The sequence below is a fragment of the Eriocheir sinensis genome, chromosome 36 (genome assembly GCF_024679095.1).
Source record: "Eriocheir sinensis breed Jianghai 21 chromosome 36, ASM2467909v1, whole genome shotgun sequence".
Taxonomy (NCBI): domain Eukaryota; kingdom Metazoa; phylum Arthropoda; class Malacostraca; order Decapoda; family Varunidae; genus Eriocheir; species Eriocheir sinensis.
The window spans coordinates 10,758,567-10,778,387 of record NC_066544.1 but is presented as its reverse complement, the minus strand read 5'-3'; the positions used below and the strand labels follow the sequence as shown (position 1 = coordinate 10,778,387).

Genomic DNA, 19,821 nt, shown 5'->3' with positions numbered 1-19,821 from the left:
CCTTTCTTGGTTCAATATGAGAGGCCCAGCTTTACTCTACGGGGTCATGCCTGCACCACTCATTCACTCATATCTCCATATTAAAAAAAAAAAATAAATAAATAAATAAAAAAAAAAAAGTTAAAGTCCAGCAATATCAATTTTTTTATAGCTTAGAAATGGTACAACTTATTAGCTGATTATATGTAAAAAGAAACTATATACTGTAAATGTCTAAATGACCTACATTTCTGACTATATTCACTCATATAACCATGGGGTTAAAAGCCCACCAATACCAACACCAAGGAAAAGAAAATATATAACCATGGGGTTAAAAGCCCACCAATACCAACACCAAGGAAAAGAAAATCTAACATGTACAAACGAGTCTTACAATAGAAAGTGTTCCACCTCTTTTGGTTTCACTGGCATACATCTGGAAAAGTTTAAGGGGCATCCCAAGAATATGACAAGCTTCTAGAATCTAGTGGGACAGCTCTGGAACAAACCCAACTTGTTTTTCTCTACAAATCATTTTATAAACAGCATAACTTTGTTTTTTTTTTTAGTATAAGAAGAACGTGGAGCATTTGCAAGCCAGATCTTTTAAATGTTGTATTGGTGTTTATTAAGTCATGGCTAAGTTTGGCTATTTAATTCCATTTTTGGTAGAGTTAACTAAAAGTGTTGGATTTTTACGAAGTTGACATATTATATACAAGCTCATCGTAAAAGTCATAAAAAAATCAACAAAACCAACAAACCACACCTTGAAAAACAGGACAAAAGGGCCAAATCAGCCACACTAATGTTGATGAGGACCAATAAGACATTCAGATAAAATTACCAGCATCTACCCAACTACTATATTTTTTAGTAGTAGTTTATTTGAATAACTGATTGAAATGTATTACAATCAGGTGTTGGGAGACAATCCATGTATAATTCAGTTTCATATTATTTAGAGAAGGAAGAATGGAAAATGTGTAATGCATGGTGACAGTCTATACTCAGGCCAGACTTCTGCTGTCCACCTCCTGAAGAAGTTCTCAAAAGCAAACATCAGAGGATATTCAGAGATAGTTGCAGGTATTCAAATTAACCTGGATAATGACTATCAGTTCTTTCAGGTCAATGCTCCCAACTTCTGAAAAGGTATTCTTAAATAGGAGCAAGAAATCTATCCATAAATTACAACTGGCACTACTGTTGGTAATCAAGACACAGCTGGACGATGGTTTGCCCGTCCGCTGCGACTGGCACGGATTTGGCTTTTACTGGTAGCCTGGTAACATATAGTCCCAGGTCTTTCTCTGCCTTTGCGGTGGATAGTGGAGTGTTTCCCATGTGGTATTGGTATGCTGGATATCCCCTCCCATGGTGCATGACTTCACATTTTTCTTCATGGAATTGTAGCAGCCACTTTTTATTCCATTCCTGCAGCTTGGTGATGTCTTCTAGTAGGAAATCCACAGTCAAGGGGCCAACAAAGGGTAATTCAGATAGTTGCTGAACCACTCAAGAACATAGAAATTGGATTTCCTCTTTAATCAAAAAATGTTGACAATACTGAAGTTACTGTCATTACAGGTACTAATATGTTGCTGTCTGATTTTTTACCAGACTTTCTTAAAGTTAAGATTATAAAAATCATTCATATACGTATTAATTCATACTGCAACACCTAACAAACACTACAAATACAGTTACTTGCCTACTATCTACATCCTCTGACTTCTACCATGACACTGTTATCAAGCACTGCAAATGAAGATAACCAAATTAATAAAACAGCCAGCCAAGCAGTTACAGGTCTTGGCTTCAAAATCTGCAGCACTTGGAGACCAGGGCTCAAACTTTTCAAATGAGGATTACCAATTGGACTGTCCTCACCTTTGCTACATTTTTACAGGTTCTGCTCTAGCACAGGCACACATACTTAAGAGGATATTCATTACGTGTACTTTTTTTGTATTTTCCCTGAGGGATGCAATGAAACCTCAAGGCTTGGTATAACTTAGCCTGGTCATCAGTGTTTTAACTTTTTTGCAGGTTTGTACTAGGAAACAATTGATAATCAAATGAATCACAAATTCATTACTCCACCAGACTGCAGAAAAAGGTAAAAGGACTAACAGCTACCAGACAGCATAGTTCTACCATCAACCACAGGCTGATGCAAGCGACTGCAGCACAAGGAGCAGCACGTTAAACAAAATATGGTTGTGCCGAGCTGCAAGAGCTGAGGCTTGATAACCCAACATTAGCTATAAAGCATAATATGACATAGTACGAGTTAAGCAATAAACTTTACATTTGAACACCAGAAAAGTATGAAGACATCACATTTGAAGCAAGGTACAATCCTTAGACAAAATGTTAGTATATTTAAAACAAGATCCAAATATTGTTTTGTACTTCCATACACTTTCTATTCCTATGATTCACATAACTTCTTTATCCTCCTCTTCCAGTCAGTGTATAGGACTGCATTCACTATACTGCATAATTGATATCAAAAAGGACAGAAGTTGTTACATTTGTAGATAGTACGTGCTTATGTTACAACCAAACAAGCCTCGGGGTCACGTAAATGTGATCACTGACGAGCTGAAAGCGAGGTGACTGTAATTATATTATTATGGCAGACCATAACAGTTGACTAAATGCTCACATGAACATAAAAAATCCTGCTATCAATTATATTAGACAAACTAAATATCTGAGATCACTAATATTAGATTCTGATGAGTGTATCTCTGTAAGCAGCTGAGAAGAGGACTTCAGGGTACCTTTCTACAATTCTCACAAAATAGAATAAAAAAGGAAAACCATCCCATTACAACAAAGCAAACAGGAGAAGCAAGGCTCAACAAATATAACTGCATGTATAATTATGAGTTGGCAAATCATGTAAACATACAAGTACACCTTCTGTTCAGCACCATTTATTATAATAATCTCCAGCAAGCCATTGCATATTATTATACTATAAATGATTTCTTGAATTACACAATACAAAAAAAAAAAAATGAATGAGTAATTGAATGAGTAACTAAATTTCTTAAATATATATATATATATATATATATATATATATATATATATATATATATATATATATATATATATATATATATATATATATATATATATATATATATATATAACTTTTTCCACTAGGGGTTGGCAATGCATCACTGAGTGGACTGTTCAACCACACACCACAGCACAGCAAACCAGCTGCCAAGCATTAGTTTTTGTAATTTACTTACCTCTTATGAGGAAAAGTATTATGTTCAACACGACTGTATCAGTAGAACAGTATGTAACCTGTTCTACTGACTGTATCCATTGTATTGATATGAAGTTGGCAAACTTTCAGGCTAACAATTAAAAGCCTGAACCTACATCTGTCAATGCTGAAAATTTAGCAAATTCTCACATCAGCTGCTGAATAAAATGTGCATAAAAGAATGGCATATGTAAACACAGATTTTAAAGGACAGCATCATATGAATGAGAAAAATTTGGAAAATCAATAAAACAAGAAACTTTATAAAATCAGGAGTGCAATTGCTAAGTGGCCTAATAAGGAAAATGTCAAGGTGGTGCTGCCATACTCCTCCACCTGCCAGTCCACCATCATTATGAGAGCACCACTATATGAAGAAAAAAAATCTTTGTAATGTGTGAACTGTTTTATCCAATTTCTAAATTTTAAAAAAGATGTTTTGTATGATCTTTTTTACTTATTGGACTATTTCAAGGTAAAAGTACCAAAATCTAATTATAGTCTACAAAGGAATCTTAGAAAATAAACAATTTCTGTTCAATGTGTTGCACCACATGATTATCTGCCGTTTACCTTCATAAAAGCATCACATTCTCATTACCTGAAACACCAAATATTTTTTAATAAACTTTACCTAACCAATTTTTCACTTCAACTGTTTGTGAAAGCTTCCTGACAACCACCAAACTGTTCCATCACCTCAACATGACACATGTCAGCAACTTCTCTTTCTTACAAAGCTGCGGCTCAAAATTAAAATAAAAGTCTGCCATGAATGACACATTAAAATATGACTGTAAGAGATTTATTTGAACCAATTCATTAATAAGATATGTCGGCTTGATTCAAAGACTTGGCATAGTGGATCACGATTAGTAATTATATGCAGTATGAAGGGTGGAATGAGTTTGTTGGAAGGTGAAAAGTCCAGTACACATTTCAAAGCTTAGCATCACCAAATGCTGCTTTAACACACGACCTTGATTATTCCTCCTCTGCCCTAAGGCCTCCTTCCTGTCCACACTCCCCGAAGACAGTGCACATAAACCTAGTTTGATGTAATTTTGAAATAGCAGGACAGCAGCTAAACAGCAAACTATTGGTTGAAGCCAACCTAACATACTCTTCTTAATCAATGATGATCATCCAGTAAATATCATTAAATGTTAGGTAGACTCACTTAAAAGTCTTATCTACAACAGTTATGTAGAAATGTACAAACTTACATATTATACAAACAAGCCTTTATGATATTACAGAGTATACTCATATTACCCTTCACAAAAATAAAATGTTTAAATACAGAGTAACTTCAAATAGCAACAACACAAGCTTGGATCATTAATATAAACAATTAGAAAATTCTAGTAAGGAAAATAATCTGTTGTATCCTGCAGTACCATGGGGAACTCAAGACTTTGTAAATTGTGTGGACTAACACACATGAACCAAGACATATGAATATATTACACTTCACTCACTATGAACACGAATAAATTCTTCTGCAATAATGCATGAAGGTATCATTACCCTTCTGCTGTGTACAAGAAGAAGGGTCTTGGCAAGCTGTGCCCAGTTCAGTCACTGGCCAGCCACGACTGCTGAGTGGGATTGCTGCTTGGCTAGTGCTCTGTGCTCTGCCCATCTCAGCCAAATGAAAATACTACCCCCATTATATAAAAGTATTATCACAATTTAATTTGCATGGCCTTCAGTGGGTATCAAAATGTGATATGCTGGCTGCATGATGCATAGGGACCCTTTTCTACCTCATTCTTCAATTAGTGAAACAGTAAAATTGTGCACTAGGGTTCACAGAGCACCATGGCTGCCTGTGATATTTTTAATGCTCCTGTATGAGGAGATATCTTTTTGACACCAACACTGCACAGTCAATGTTGTTTTTTCTTACTATGCAACAGGCCACTGTCATACATTTTGAGTCATCCCCATAAGTAGCACTGGCCATTGTGTTCATTGTACCACAGAATATCTATAGCCCCATCACATGCATGCACACATGCACACACACATAAAAAAATAATAAAAATAAAAATTGCTATAAAAAATTATATAAATGATAAACATAATTAATAAAATTACTAAAATAAAATTATTTTGCATAACCCATTCTTATAAAGCTCCATTTATGACACATTAGGATCAGAAATAAAAATCAGCCACAGAAATTGGCTACACTACACATTTCCCAGACCATTCAAGTGCTGTCACTCCGTGCTCTGCTAGTTAGTTATCGTTGGAACACAAGGAGTTTTCAAGACAGTAGATAGAACTAGCATATTGTCTTTACCTTTCATAAATCTTGAGAGTACTGACAAAGGTGACAAAGAAGGATTATGGCAGCTGTGTATGTGTGGTGCAAAGAGTATGCCTTTCATGGCAACAGGGAAATTCCATCAATGCAGCACAGCCTACAAAATTATATGGCATGAAGATGCAGTCATACCTAATCTTAGTGCCTGAAAAAAAACTGCTTTTGCATGGTATTCAAAATGGGGTATCCAAAATCATTGGGCAAGCTTTCCTTTAATTTTTTTCTTTTTTTCTAAACCTCCACATTTGCTTGCTCAAGTTAATCTCGCTCACCTAAGGATGGCTCTTGATGCTGTTTGATCAGAAGTAATTATTATCTACAAATCTTTATATCTGAGACTACGCTTTGTAAGAAAAGGTGAAATTTGGGGCATACGATAAGCTGTGTCTGACCTTCGTGCTCATTTCTGTCACACTTGCCGGTGAGCCTGTGGTGGCTAAGAACCCACGACCCTGGGACACAGTGTGACATCTGAGTTACCACATTTTACTTTCCCTAGAATCCCTCAGATATAATGACAAGCTCAAAAAAGAGGCTGGACAGCTGGGTGAGCTGGGCACCGAATGCCCAGACTGGGATTGAGACCAGGCCAGCAGATTTGTAGCATGTTGTGCTAACCACTACACCATAGAGGCTCACCTTGTATGTCACAATATAGCTTCTTGGTCTGAATCTCAACTTAGCTGACACATTTCTTATCAGAATTCAAATATTTTCTTGTTTCTCGAGGATACTCTTGAAACACTCAATCAGTATGTGGAAAAAACAGCCTTTCATGATGATGATAATGATGATGATGTTGATGATATTGACGACGTTAATGCTGAAGATGACAACGATGATGATGGTGATGATTTAATTGATTCAAAAGCAAGATAACTGAATTTGTGTGTAAGTGTTCCTCCTGATTATCTTGCTTATTTACCTACCTAACCATAGTCAACATCATGTATCCTTGAACATTTTTACAATCCTGGGGGTTTTCTGTTATTCTTTCTGATTTGAATGTTTCATATTCTGCAATGTCACTGTAAGCTCTCATCATAAATGATAATAAACACCACGAGATGGAGGGAGCCACAAAGTGATAGCACGTGCCACCACACCCTCAATGCATGACTTGCATCTTGTGTGAAATTTTACACATGACCCACTGAACCCCAGTCCCCACTTTAAGAATCACTGAATCAGTCACAACACTCAAGCCAACTGACGGCTGTGTACATATCATAATCAAAAACACGTTCCTTTTTACCAGGTTCATGCAGCTGATGCTTCATCCCAGCTGTGATAACTCTCCTGACTTTTTTGTCTAACAACCAGCATCAAAGTAAAATATTATCCCTTGTGTGAGTTACATCAAGTAGCTGCACTACTTATATTATACATTTTACTGCATCTTTTCCAAAACATTTTTCAAAGTCCAAGATTTGCATTTAATTTAATGCAAGAGTACAAAATTTTCATTAAATCATTGTAATAAAACATAAAAATAGAAACTTCTTTAAAACTAGAATCCATAGACTAAAATTCGATTCTGAAGCCTCTCTTTGATAAATTTGATTTCTGTGATAACTGAATGGAATTGGTCTGCCTTTATCAACTCAATAGCCACATGTCTAATCTGACTGAAAACGTTTCCCTGTTTCTAGAGGCTTCCTCCATGTCAGCAAAGACCATCAATACTGTTTAAGCCAAACAGTTCATTTATCTATTTTGACAGCGAAACACTGATGATTGTTTGAGTTTCATGGATCCTGACAAGCCGAGGAAATGTTTCTCATGATGGTGGTGTTGGGGATCAGGATGCTTCAAAATATCTTTTTCACCACCGAAAAAATTGTCCCAATCCTCGCCGTAAAGGAAAAATATAATTACTGGTTATAAAACTCTGAATAAGAACGATTCTTCCCTGCTCTGCGGGAGCGAGCTCGGGGCTCCTCTACCTCCGGCTCTGCCTCGGGCTCTGCCTCGGGCTCTGACTCTGGCTCTGGCTGGACCACTTGCTTCACTTTCTTTGCTGGTGCAGCTTTACGCCCACCCTTGCCTGATTTTACCTGTCAAAAAAGAGAAAAAGAAAATGAAGTCTTATTGATATCACTCTCTTAGCTGAGCTAGTGGTTTTCCAATGGACTATTTGATAATAGCTTGAAATATTAGTATTCCAGCCACACAAGAATTTGGGTGATCATTTTGGATTTAGGATCCTCTACTGTACATAAACCCAAATCTTAGTGAGGGGAAAGAGTGAGTTTCTGTAGGTGAGATGCTATGTTCAGGAAATGTAGAGAAAATGGAACTTACAAGAATATTTACAAAACCTTTAACAGTTTTCACCTTGGAAAATTGACAAAAGGATAAATCTTTTTTGATCCGTGTACTGTAAAGTGTGGCGTACTGAACTGGTATGACTACAGCCTGCTAGCATGTTTGACACACCTTTTTCAGCGAGTTAAAGAAACTTCTCAGTGCCTCCTTGCAGTCCATCAGGTTCTCTTCAGGCTCCCAGGTGTTGTGTTTGGGGGCCATGTTCTTCCACTGCACCAGATACTCTTTCTTCCCTTTTTTCTCCCGCTCGTCCAGAATCTTTTCCACCTGAGAGTAAGAGGCACATGATCATGCGAGGGAAATGGAACACTCTTGGTGGGACTCCAGTGCAGTTTGCCAGAACCAATGGGGAAAGAGAAAGAGATAGAGAAAAATGAAGTTAGATGAAGAGAAAAATAGTAAAGGAAGAAAAAAGATTATCATAAAATAAGATATAGGTGGAGCACAAATGGCATCAAATTTTAATGTAAATTTTATAGTATTCTGATTGTCCAGTTGTTAATGGAGAAAAAAAGATGCAGGTGAAATTGTAAGTTACTGAATGTTCAAATCTGATTCTTAAATAATGATAAATCTAATGCAAATACTTATTACCTACTTCCTGCAATACAAGTCCCCATATCCTCTAAAAGACTGTCAGCCAACAAGACACATTCTAAACACTATAAGGCTGATAAAAAGTCCCCCTCTCTACCTGTCTGTTATGGGCAAGCACAGCTATTTCTGAATAAACTTTATTTACTCATTTTGATTCTGTTTTGGGACCTACAATTTTTAATGTTTCTACATCTACAAAGTAGTTTTTTTATGTAACCAGGGCAGGCCTCCTGGTTGATGTTAGCTTCTATGTAAGTATTTTTTTTACTAATTTTCAAACATGACTTCATGACAATTATGCACTTTCTTTAGAAATAAGCATATATGAATGAATAAGGGATATGAATTTAGAAATGAAGGTGTTTTATAAACTGAAGAAATTACAACCAGTGAACAGGTGACAAACAATGAACAATTTTTTAAACACAAGACTTCAGTCCAAACTTGAAGAATATAAATTCTATAAGAAGTCACAGCATGTAGCATGAGATGACCTTAAAATACCTGCACATACTACAGCAGGCACTCAAGTATTCTCTCCCTACTTCATATATCAGTTAAATTATGAAAGAAAGCCTTGCTACTGAGATGCTAGCTTGTTCTTATGCCTCTTCTATGTGTGTATGTATGTCTGTGTCTTATTTGCTGACTGAATACTGACCTCATATTCTTCCTCCTTCTCCTCCTCCTTCACCTCTTTAGGATGCGAAGCACTGAAGCGTTTCAAGAGCTGAGGACAGTTGAGTTCCTCCTCGGGCAGCCAGGAGTCATATTTGGCACTCCAGCCCTTCCATCGCACCTTGTACTCAGTGCGGCCTTTCACCTTCCGCATTTCCATGATCTCTTGCACCTGGTATAGTGTTTGTATAATCTAAATAACTGTTCCTGCAGGTGCTCCTGTTATATAGATCACATATCAACAGCACTGGTTATATACTCTCACTTAATGGCTGACACAAAAATATATTCTAACATACTGTATGACTACAGGTGAAAAGTATGAAACTGAATTAGACTGACTGTCAAACTTTTCTAATGATTTCTAACCTGAATGAGAAGCCAAACTGCAATGAGCCAACCATATTGATGTCCTTTTCTCAGGTAGGGTGGATGAGAAGACTAAGTAAGGTGAGTGAGAAAAGAAACTAAGGTGAAGATGAAAAGACTGGGTAAGGTGAAGGAGACTAATTTTGGCATTTTTTCACTTTTTTCAGTGATTTCACTAACTTTGGCAATATTTTTGCTCTTCATGGTTAGCTGTTGTGTGCTCAAGACACTGCCACTTAAGAAATGCGACTGCCCCACTAGGGCAGCCACATTTAAAGACTTGACCAAGGCATGAGCTACACTTTTTCAACCAACAAACAATACAGAAAGCCACTTGAACATCATAGGATTTCCGACCACATAAACATTTGCAGAATCATTCCACTCTGTGGTAGTCAGATAGGGGAATGTCTGAGGAACACAGTGGTATGCTCAACTTTAAAATGATATAGCAAACTCACTATCCCCTGCTATCTGTGATGTAAGCAGCTTCATGGTCAGCTGTATTACAGCCATTACATGGACTGGCCACAGCAAGGACAGGCAACCATAAATCTAAGTCGGAGCAGCAGAGTGTAAACAAAAGGATGGAAATGAAGCAGGCTCCCTTGAAGCAGTCCTGTTGGATTACCAAGGACCAGAAGCTCAAAAAGGGTCATAAGGTACAAGAAACTGTTGCTTTCCAGTTTGCAACTGATCCTAAAACAAAGGGATTTCAACCAGAGACAAACACCCTAGGTAATTTAATTTTCATTGGGTAGAAAGTAGCAGAATACAGTGACCGTAGCAACAGGGCCATGCCTAGCTTGGATGTGTACCCCCATAGGTCCCCTTGGAGGGTATTCGGGATGTTTGAACAATTCGAGGCCGTTTCTCACACCCCCTACAGATGTAGTCTGAAATCTGCCTTCTAGTACTGATGAAAATCACACAGTTGACAGAAGCTTGCAGTCAAACGTTCACCTTTAGAATACCAAGCTTTTATGGGAAAATGTGACTGGAAGGGAAGAACTGGTATTTAGTGAGAGGGTGTGATGTGTACAAATGGAAGGAGCAGGGCCAGGGAAGGGTTGGCAAGTATCATTGTTGGGAGGAATGGGTTGTAGCAGATGGATAACAAAACAGCATCCAAGAGCTACTTGCATTGCCATTGCTAAGTGATGAATGAATGGGGATATAGATGCAAAAAACGAGGGAATGATATGATGCCGTATGATGATAGTTGCTAAAAGTCTTGCAGAAGATATACGAATTTATGTCCTACAGAAAGAGTTTGACAATGAGAGAAAACACTATGCCTTATGCATGAAATATGATATCCTGAGTAAGCATAAGCAAGTTGATGGTGTCATGTTTTAATTCATTTTTGACTGATAATCACCAATTGTGGCAATAAACATGCCATTCATCAAAGGCAAATTTGATGCCATGCTTATAAGTAAAAAAAAAAATAATAATAATAATGAAAAAAATCACACAAATAAGATGAAGAGAAAAACAACATAGAACAGAGAGAAGTTAGAATGGATAATATAAGTAGAGAATACTGGAAGGTTTGAGTCAATGAATAGTTGAAAATGAGGAACTGGCCACGTGTAATGGTGGGGAAAGGGTTACAAAGTTACCTCATAGGACTCCTCAACATTGCGTCCAGCTGTCTTGAAGTACTTGTTGAGCAGGTCATCACAGTTAAGTTCAGCTTCTGGAACCCAAGAGTCATCCCGGGGCCCAAAGCCTTTCCACCGCACCTTGTACTCCGTGAACCTCCCTCGCACCCTGTGGTCCACCACTGCCTCCACCTGGTATATCACATGCTCATTCACCTCCACACACTCACAGCCACAAACTATCACTCTTCTTGCAATTTATACAGTGGAATGCCTCTTACCTATCAAACATAGGTCTGAAAATATCTATGGGGAAAATTTCTTGAGAAGACATAATTTAACCATACACTATGACTTCCTCACATTAAATGAAAATGATGCATGGATTGAAGTACTGTGGCAAATGGTATTCAATGTAGTTAGTAGATGCTGAGGGTTAAGATGATGAGTCAAAAGGAATGAAAAATACTGTAACTAAAACATTAAATGTGTGCACTTTTTAGCTTCCCTCTATTTCTTCTACTAATGATGAGTTCATTTAATGAACCAATATGCTGAATGGCAAGGTGAGTGCACTGCCTTGAAACACTCTTTCTCGCTGATCCATGCAACATTCTTTCAAACTTGAATTAATGCTGTATCTGAGGTGCTGATTTACAGAGTATCCTAAATACCAGTGCCACTAAATGGGGTCAGTTTTGTAAATCCCAAAATGTCATGTACTAATTACCTATCATGCAGTTTTGATGAATAAGACATAAAACACAGCTGAATGTTTTGAATGAATAAATAATTATAGCTAAATACAAAAAATACTAGAATAAATAAAAACATACTGCCCCCTAAAAACAGCAATATTTTATGGGCAGAGGATAATACACATTCTTACTAGTGAAAGCACAGATGCACTACACGCCTAAGGTGCATCATTTCTTGGCCACATTACACACCTATGTTGCAGGGCTGTCCCTCCATTACACCAAAAGAGGTGCTCAATATCAATTCCACTATTACTCACTATTGCCCAAAAATATTTGATTGACAACAGTTACAAAAAAAGGTAGAAAAATCACGGCCTTCACGGGGTTTGCCAGGTGAGCAACAAGGACTGGTGGGCTGTAGCATAGCTGTTCTATGTGATTGGGTGCTGCGTGCTCAGATGCTGCTGCTCGAGAAATGCAACTGGCCAGCAGACCAGCCACATTTAAAGACTTGGCCAATGGCACTTAGAATGGTCTGTAACCAAGGTGTGAACTACACTTTCCCAATTAACAAACAATACAAACAACCCACTTGAACATACAGTAAACCCTCGATATAACGAATTCGCTTTAACAGATTTCGGATATAACGGACAAGGTCAGAGGGTCAGAAATCCTTGGGGACCAACTGAGAATGTTTTTTGAACGAACTGCACCCGGTAATTACGATAGCGTCTGCTAGCCACCTTGCCCTCCTCCCTTTATCTGTTGTCTCATCCTTCGGTTACTGTGGTCATTTTCAGCTCACCTCATAAATCATTTTGCTCCTTGTGGTTCCCATTCAAATGAAGAATGTATTTACACCACAAAAAAGTCTTATGCATCAATTCAGGACGTAAATGTATGGAAAATAGCTAAGCGTTTGTGAGCATCAGTACTGACACAGGTTGAGGGGTCGCCCATTAGGTAGGTTAAGTTAGAATAAGATAGGTTTGGTTAGTCTAAATTTATTCGGCACGCGGTGTGGAGCAGCGGAAATAAGGTGGAAATAAGCCGCGCAAGATGGGACAGGGTGGCACAGTTGCGAGAAATACCTCCTCGCAGAAATAAGTCGCTCTGGTGTCCAGCATGCATGCGCACTGGGGAAATACACAGCAATAAAAAACATTAATTTGCCTGGTTTTGTTTAGCTTGTGATCTTTGTGAGCAGTGAGTGAACTATAGAAACAGAAAGGAGGTTGAACCTCTCTCTCTGCGAGCTATTTTGTGGCTACGATGGCGGGCAGCGGTGGGTGTACAACAGGCTTTGAAAAGTCAATCATTTAATGATCTGTGACAGAAACAGTTTATAGTTTATTTCATAACACACCCAAAACTATATATATACAAAAAAAAGTTTCATCTGCCAGTGCGAGACAGACACACTTGTAAAATTTTACCCATACCCATAACAATACCCCCTCACGACGGGGCCCCACTGCCAACCTGGCAGACTCAGTCCCTCGCAGTACATTGCCAAGTGTGATGTGTGGCTATACAGATGTGAAGACAACATACACAATAAAAAACTATATACCTATGTTTATTAGGTTCATTGGTAATTTGGTATTATTGTATTTTTTAAATTTACACCTCTCATAACGGACTTTCAGCAATAACGGAGTAAGGTCCCCCCAATTAGTCTGTTATATGGAGGGTTTACTGTAATAAGATTTTCGACCACTGAAACATTTACAGAATCATTCCCCTTTCTGGTAGTCAGAGAGGAATGTCTGAGGAACACGGTGGTATATTTGACTCAAAAATGGCCGGGTGGCACTTAAGACACGGTAAATCAGCACTACTCTTATTAAGATATTCAGAAACAAAAATGAATTCTCACACACTGATTCCCAACATCTCACACGTAACATTTTATCCTAATTCATATAATACAAAAATATTTTCTCTAAGAAATTCTAATACAAATATATTTTCTCTAAGATATTCTAATACAAAAGTATTTTCTCTAAGAAATTCTAATACAAAAATATTTCTCTAAGAAATTCCAATAGGAAAGTTCTCAAACTGATTCCTAACATCTCTCAAGTAACATTTCCCTTGATACACAAAATACAATAAAGTAATACAAACATAACATACCTCATATTCTTCAGGCTCCTTTCTGGGTCTGCCCTTTATTGTAGGCCGGGCAGAAACAATCTTTTTCTTCTTGGGGGAGGGTTTGGGGGCTTTTGGCTGGGCTTGAGTTTTAACCTTGCGCGTTCTTGTTCCAGCGGGAATCACCTCGTCTGCCACAAAAAGGGTCACTCAATCACTGTTGGTTACTTATAGATCATGTATTGAATGTCAATTTATTCATTTCATAAATACTCGTGTAAGAGTCAAGTTCTCTGAGATATTTGAAAGACAAAGTTTAGGGGGCTGCCTTTTTCATTAATATCAATTTTCTATGGAGTTACTACTGCTACTATTGCTACTTCTAGTGCTACTACTACTACTACACCAACGATTACTACTACAATTTTTTTAGGAACTTAAATATATTCCTCAACTGAACATAACACAGCCTTGCAAGGTAAACATTCCATGGACTTTTATGCTCAAGTAGCTTTATAAAAATCATGGTTGCTCTGCCAGCTTGTTCCTTCAATCTCCAAAGTGAGATCGAGTGGTATTAACATTACTCAGTTTTCCCTGTTCCAACATTCACTTCCTCCTTGTAAAATCAGCTCCTCCCTCAGTGTCCCACGTATTGCATGTCCTAAATTAACAATAATAGATAGGGTTACATGGTACAGGGAATTGATCACCATTTTAAAACATCTGACCATCAAAAGGCATGTTGAAAAAATTCAGAAATAAAAAATAAAGAAAAGAAAACCTTGATCTTCATCCAGTTCACTGTATGAGAAGCGCGCTGCCTTCCTGGTCTGCATCGTCATCTCTTCGTCATTGACTGCACGTTTCTTAGGAGCCATGGCAGTCTGTGGGGAGAAGTTAACTATGGAAACACATCACATACTAGAAATGCTCTCCATTGATTTTTGCCATGCAGCTACACAAGTACTGACACCCTTTTCTATTTGCATCCAAATCATTTATGGCTTACTTTGAGGCTTGCAATTACCAAATATCAATGATCTAAAAATAAACATTATTCCATGGAATGACAAATGGTAGAAAGGAGACATATGTTTCTCGTGTTTGATGAAATCAGCGAGGAGTGCCATGACTTCAACCACAAAGAAAGATGGTGTGCACAAGAATATCACATGGAACTTTTGGCTGACTGAAAACCCAGTTCTTTATGAATACTGATTTTTCATCATTTTCATAAACTCCCCTGCCACAGTAACCTATGGTATGCAATTTTATAGGAAAGCTCTGTCTGCAATCGTCCAGCAGCAACAACAGGCCCAGAGATCAATCCATACCACAAAATTCCATAAAAATCATTCCCCCGGAAAGGAAAGCAAGACTAACTTACTTTATACTCAGAGGATCTTCCTGAAATTTCCAGGAATTCCTTTATAAGGTCCTCACAGCTGAGTTCAGAAGCCGGGAGCCACGTGTCGTCCTTCTCCGAGTAGCCTGCCCAACGCACACGGAATTTTACGGGGCACTTCCACCGCCGCTGGCACTCCATGTCCACAATCTGTTCAACCTGCAGACACATATACACACCACAGTTATTACTTACAATGTTCGCATAACTTCTGCCTCAGTCTGCAGTACCATGTTTACCAATCTCCAGATAAGACCTCAAAAGTAAATACAAACTTAAAAGATGATTTATATGAAATGTCCTGAGCATGTTGACACCTCTGTCCCTAATACATACAAAACATGTATTTGTTTCTTGCCTGTTTATTCTTTCATAATAATGTTTACAATTGTCTTCTAAAATCTAAATGTGGTCCATAGTAATTCTCTATTTGCTTGCCCTAAGACAATGATAATTAAACAATTATTTTAACCTCTTTGCTTTCTTATTCTGTCAGAGGATGAGCTTTGATATTCCTGCTTCATTAATTTCATATTTTTAAAGCATTATGAGTCTATATCTGCTTCTGCCAGCTATTGTTTCCAATCAACACTTTATATACGTTTCTACAATGCTTTATAAGTCCCCTTTTTATATGTCAGTAGGTTCTTATAGCCATCCTCTTCAAGTAACAAATAAATAAACGGTAAAAATAAATAAATAAATAAATAAATTAAATTTTGGTGATACATGATCGTTTACAGGTGGAACATTATGAATTGTTTTCAATATTATCATTTTGCCTAGTGAACATAAAGATTAAAAGGAATGGCTCATTTAGTCCTCCCACTCTAGTACTTGAGGTTTCTTAGTACAGTAAGTTCTCATATAACAGCTTTCGACATCACTTTGACATTAATGAAATTACAATTTGTTGAAAATAAAAAAGCTCTACAGTATAAGCAGCGAACCCTACACTATAGACCAGAAACTTACCCCAGCCCTGTCATTAAGCCGCGAATTTTGGAAAATCAACCACTTTGGTGCAAATCGCCATAACTCCCTTATTTCTGGGGCTACAGAATGTTTTTGGTATCAATCGACGGCAAAATGAAAGGGCTATATTTTTTAATAAGCAACCTGGCTCAAAAAAGACTCGAAAGGGTAAAAAATTGAATAAATTTGCAAAAAACGACTGAAAAAAAAAAACTATTTTTAAGATCCCAACCTTGAAACCCACTAATTTTTTTGAGAATTTCAAAAAACTTATTTAACAAATACTTTAGCCCTACCAATGTGCTTTCTAATATGATGCATGAGATTTCCCTACACCCAGTAATTTTGTCGCTTGAGCTCGAAACGTAAACCCTTTTGAGAGTGAGTTTGATGAACTCTAGACACTTTGACGTTTTTGTTTAGTGTGGCATTACTATTGCCTCTAGAAGGCTGTAATTTGGCATGTAGCCCCTCTTGGCAATGTAGTTTGACCAGCTCTAAGGAGTTTTTGATAGCTCGATTCCAAGTTTGTCATCGAGCCGTCACAAAATAGCCAGTTTTTCGGCACTTTTGCCATGATTTGGACACGTCCTAGTTTTTTGCTTATAACTTTTTAGTTATTTAGTGCTTTTCAATTTTTTTCTGATTATTAATCTGTATTAATAGAGCTTTCATTTGCCACCAAGCACGCCTTCCTAGCTTCAGTAGTTTTTGCTCGAGCTTGACTAGAAGTCGCAACGAAAATTCGCCGAATCTGACTCATTTCACGCGCCACAACGAAAAACCTTTCTGACGCCACAAAAATTAATATATCTGCATAAAAATTCATATATGAACACTTCAATATGTTGACTATCTTGAATTGAAAGCATTTTAAAATATCTATATAAAAAGGTTACTATTTTCATATAATCATTTCACTATATAAATCAACCTATATTAAGTGCCTTATTATACATGTTATTTCTTATTTTATGTAGCATTCAACCCTATTTCTTCCCATTTCTGAGGAGGTGGAAACATGCAATGGATCGAAGAGTACTTTGCAGTGGTACAGGGAAAAGGAAGCCCCGCAGTGTGTCAGCTGGTACCAATGGGTGGTGATCTCTTCCAAGCTTGAGTGCAGTGTATGAATGTGAATGCAAGAAATTACAGGTGGTCTGAATCCCGCAGCAAAGTATGTCAGATGTGTGACAGGGGTGTGGATGAAACTGTTGCGCATGTGATACTGGTGTGTGGGAGGTACCAGAGAGAAAGGACAGAGATGATGAGGGTGGCACTGAGTGAGATGGGCTGGGATGTGAACGGGAAGATGGCAAGAACAGAGAGGGAATGGATGTTGCTGCTGCTGGGACTGAGGGGTGAAGCAAATGAGAGAATTATAGACACCATGAAGAGTTTTCTGGAAAAGATGTGATGTGCAAGAAATAGGGAATAAGAAGATTGTGATGGATACTGCTTGTCTTTTCTTTATTTTTACAGGTTGTGCCAATATTAAGGCCTGACTCCCCAATGGGTCACCTGTACAGCAAGAGCAAGCTAATTTTATTCATGCCATTGATATCTGTTCATATGTTTTGAAATACCCTGCTGACAAACTGAGACATAGGCATACATGGACAAACATGGGTTAAGAGTTACTCTTATGATTTATGCACCCTTCCCTATTTTGTTCCCTATTTAACCAACTTCACTTCTGTTGTCTTACATACATCTACAACAAACAGGGAACATAATCACTTTACTGTATGCACCCTTCCCCTTTCTGTTCCCTCAGAGAAGGTGTATACAGGAAGGCTTGGCATTGATGGGATTGGATGAGCGTTGGGCAGAAGACGAGAGTAGAATGGAGGAGAGCCATAAAGCATCCAACCCCTCAAGAAGAGTGAAACTGGAGGGTAAACAAAATGATGATGATGATGACTTAACCAACTTCTAATCTGTTGTCACACATGTCTTTACCACAAACAGGACACATTATTATCTTGCCAGTGTTCCCAATCACCTCTCAGCCCCCCACCCACACCCCAACCCCACCACCCTCAGTAAATGTCAAGGTCACAGGCAGCAGGGGGGGCAGGCATGGCACGGGCGGTCACTCAGTGCACCTGCCTGTATGACACCCTGCCAGGACGAGGCCATTGGGTCAGTGGGAGGGGCCCTGCCAGACCCCCCACCTGCCCTCCGCCCTAGGACACCACACATTCCATTAGATCCATCCCTCCCGCAGCGTCAGGAGGCCGTGGCAGGGGTTATAATGGGCGTCCCACCCACCTCGAAGGTCCCGTCGTCGTTAGTGGCGTCCTCCTCGTCCTTCTGGGGGGGCGGGGTGTCCACTCCTCCTTCGTCGTCTGTGGTCTCGTCCCCCTCGGCGCCCACGTCCTCGTCCTTGGGTGGGTTGTCCTCCGCCTCGCCATTGTGCTTGTTTTTGTCGCCCATGCCTGGCTGTGTCGTGCTGTGCTGTGCCGTGCTGAGCCGTGCCGTGCTGTGCCGTGCTGACGCGCCTCCTCGTGTGCGCGGTGCGAAGTAAACAACGCGGCGTCGCTTCCCTCCTCCTGCACCTGTGCCACCTCTCACTGACCTCCACCTGCATATCCTCTTCCCACACCCACTAACTACCCTAAATCCCCACTACTCACTAACTGAACCATATTCCTGCCGCTTAGTGATCAATAGAAACGGTACAGCTCTTAGGGGATGGAAAATGAAATGCCTTGGATGGGCGGTCTGGCACATACGCTATTATGGCTCGGCTGACAAGGTTCTTTTTTTTCGTGTTTATTGGGTATGCACTTGGCTTTTGGCATATTGCTGGGATGTTCACTCAATACGAAACGATATAACGTGTGATACAGGTAGCAGAGTATTGTTGTAATGGCCACTCTATAGCAAATTCACTGAGTCAAATATTTGCGGCGTGAAATGAATGTTCGAGGAGAATACCCTGCCATGCAAAATTTACCCCTATCCACCCACTTCAGCAAACTGTAGCTCGCGAATAGCCAGTATAACCCCCTAAAGGACTGCAGATGAATAGCTTTTATTGCATTACGTATTCGGGGGAAATTAGACAACTGGTAAAAAAAATAGTGAGTGGGTGGGACCTGCCGCGCATTCCTCCGGGTTCTGAGTCGTATTTCTCTCTACCATGTTCTCGATAACGGCCATGAATTGGGTGGGTGTCACAGTCCCCTATGGTGGCGGTGATGCCTCGCCGCTGCAGGTAAAACATGAAAAAGAGTGAGGCAGCCCTTCAGGAGTAGCCCCGCCAGTCCAGATGATCGACGGCTACACTGCCAGGGCCGTCGCCTCTCAACAGGACTCCATAATGTCGGGTGTTCCTCGCAAGCCACTCAAGTTATGCAGCAGCCACAGGGAAGGGGAGCGAGAATCAGAGAGGTCCATATGTTTAGTCGGTATCCTTATTAGCCCATTGACTGCGGATT

At 39.0% G+C, this 19,821-nt stretch overlaps 1 protein-coding gene across 2 annotated transcripts; it reads right to left on the bottom strand.

Annotated features, from left to right (window-relative positions):
* Positions 1-820: 820 nt before the first annotated feature.
* On the bottom strand, positions 821-18,934 carry LOC127007781 (M-phase phosphoprotein 8-like). Of its 2 annotated transcripts, XM_050879086.1 has the most exons (8): positions 18,650-18,933; positions 15,383-15,559; positions 14,777-14,879; positions 14,035-14,183; positions 11,210-11,383; positions 9,199-9,387; positions 8,052-8,207; positions 821-7,669 (listed from the first exon to the last, which is right to left on the bottom strand). In XM_050879086.1, exons 1-8 carry the CDS (start codon positions 18,812-18,814, stop codon positions 7,487-7,489), a joined length of 1,296 nt encoding a protein of 431 aa, XP_050735043.1. In that variant the 5' UTR covers positions 18,815-18,933; the 3' UTR covers positions 821-7,486. The 2 variants fall into 2 exon arrangements, with proteins under 2 accessions (XP_050735043.1, XP_050735044.1); XM_050879087.1 differs by lacking the exon at positions 9,199-9,387 and having other exon boundaries at positions 18,650-18,934.
* Positions 18,935-19,821: the final 887 nt, after the last annotated feature.

Bases quoted from the DNA above. Each gene is read 5' to 3' on its own strand.
- LOC127007781 (XM_050879086.1), bottom strand. From the start codon at position 18,814: ATGGGCGACAAAAACAAGCACAATGGCGAGGCGGAGGACAACCCACCC. The intron at 11,384-14,034 runs GTATGTTATGTT...GTGATATACCAG, and splicing joins AGGAGCCTGAAGAATATGAG to GTGGAGGCAGTGGTGGACCA. The intron at 8,208-9,198 runs GTCAGTATTCAG...TCTTACTCTCAG, and splicing joins AGAAGGAGGAAGAATATGAG to GTGGAAAAGATTCTGGACGA.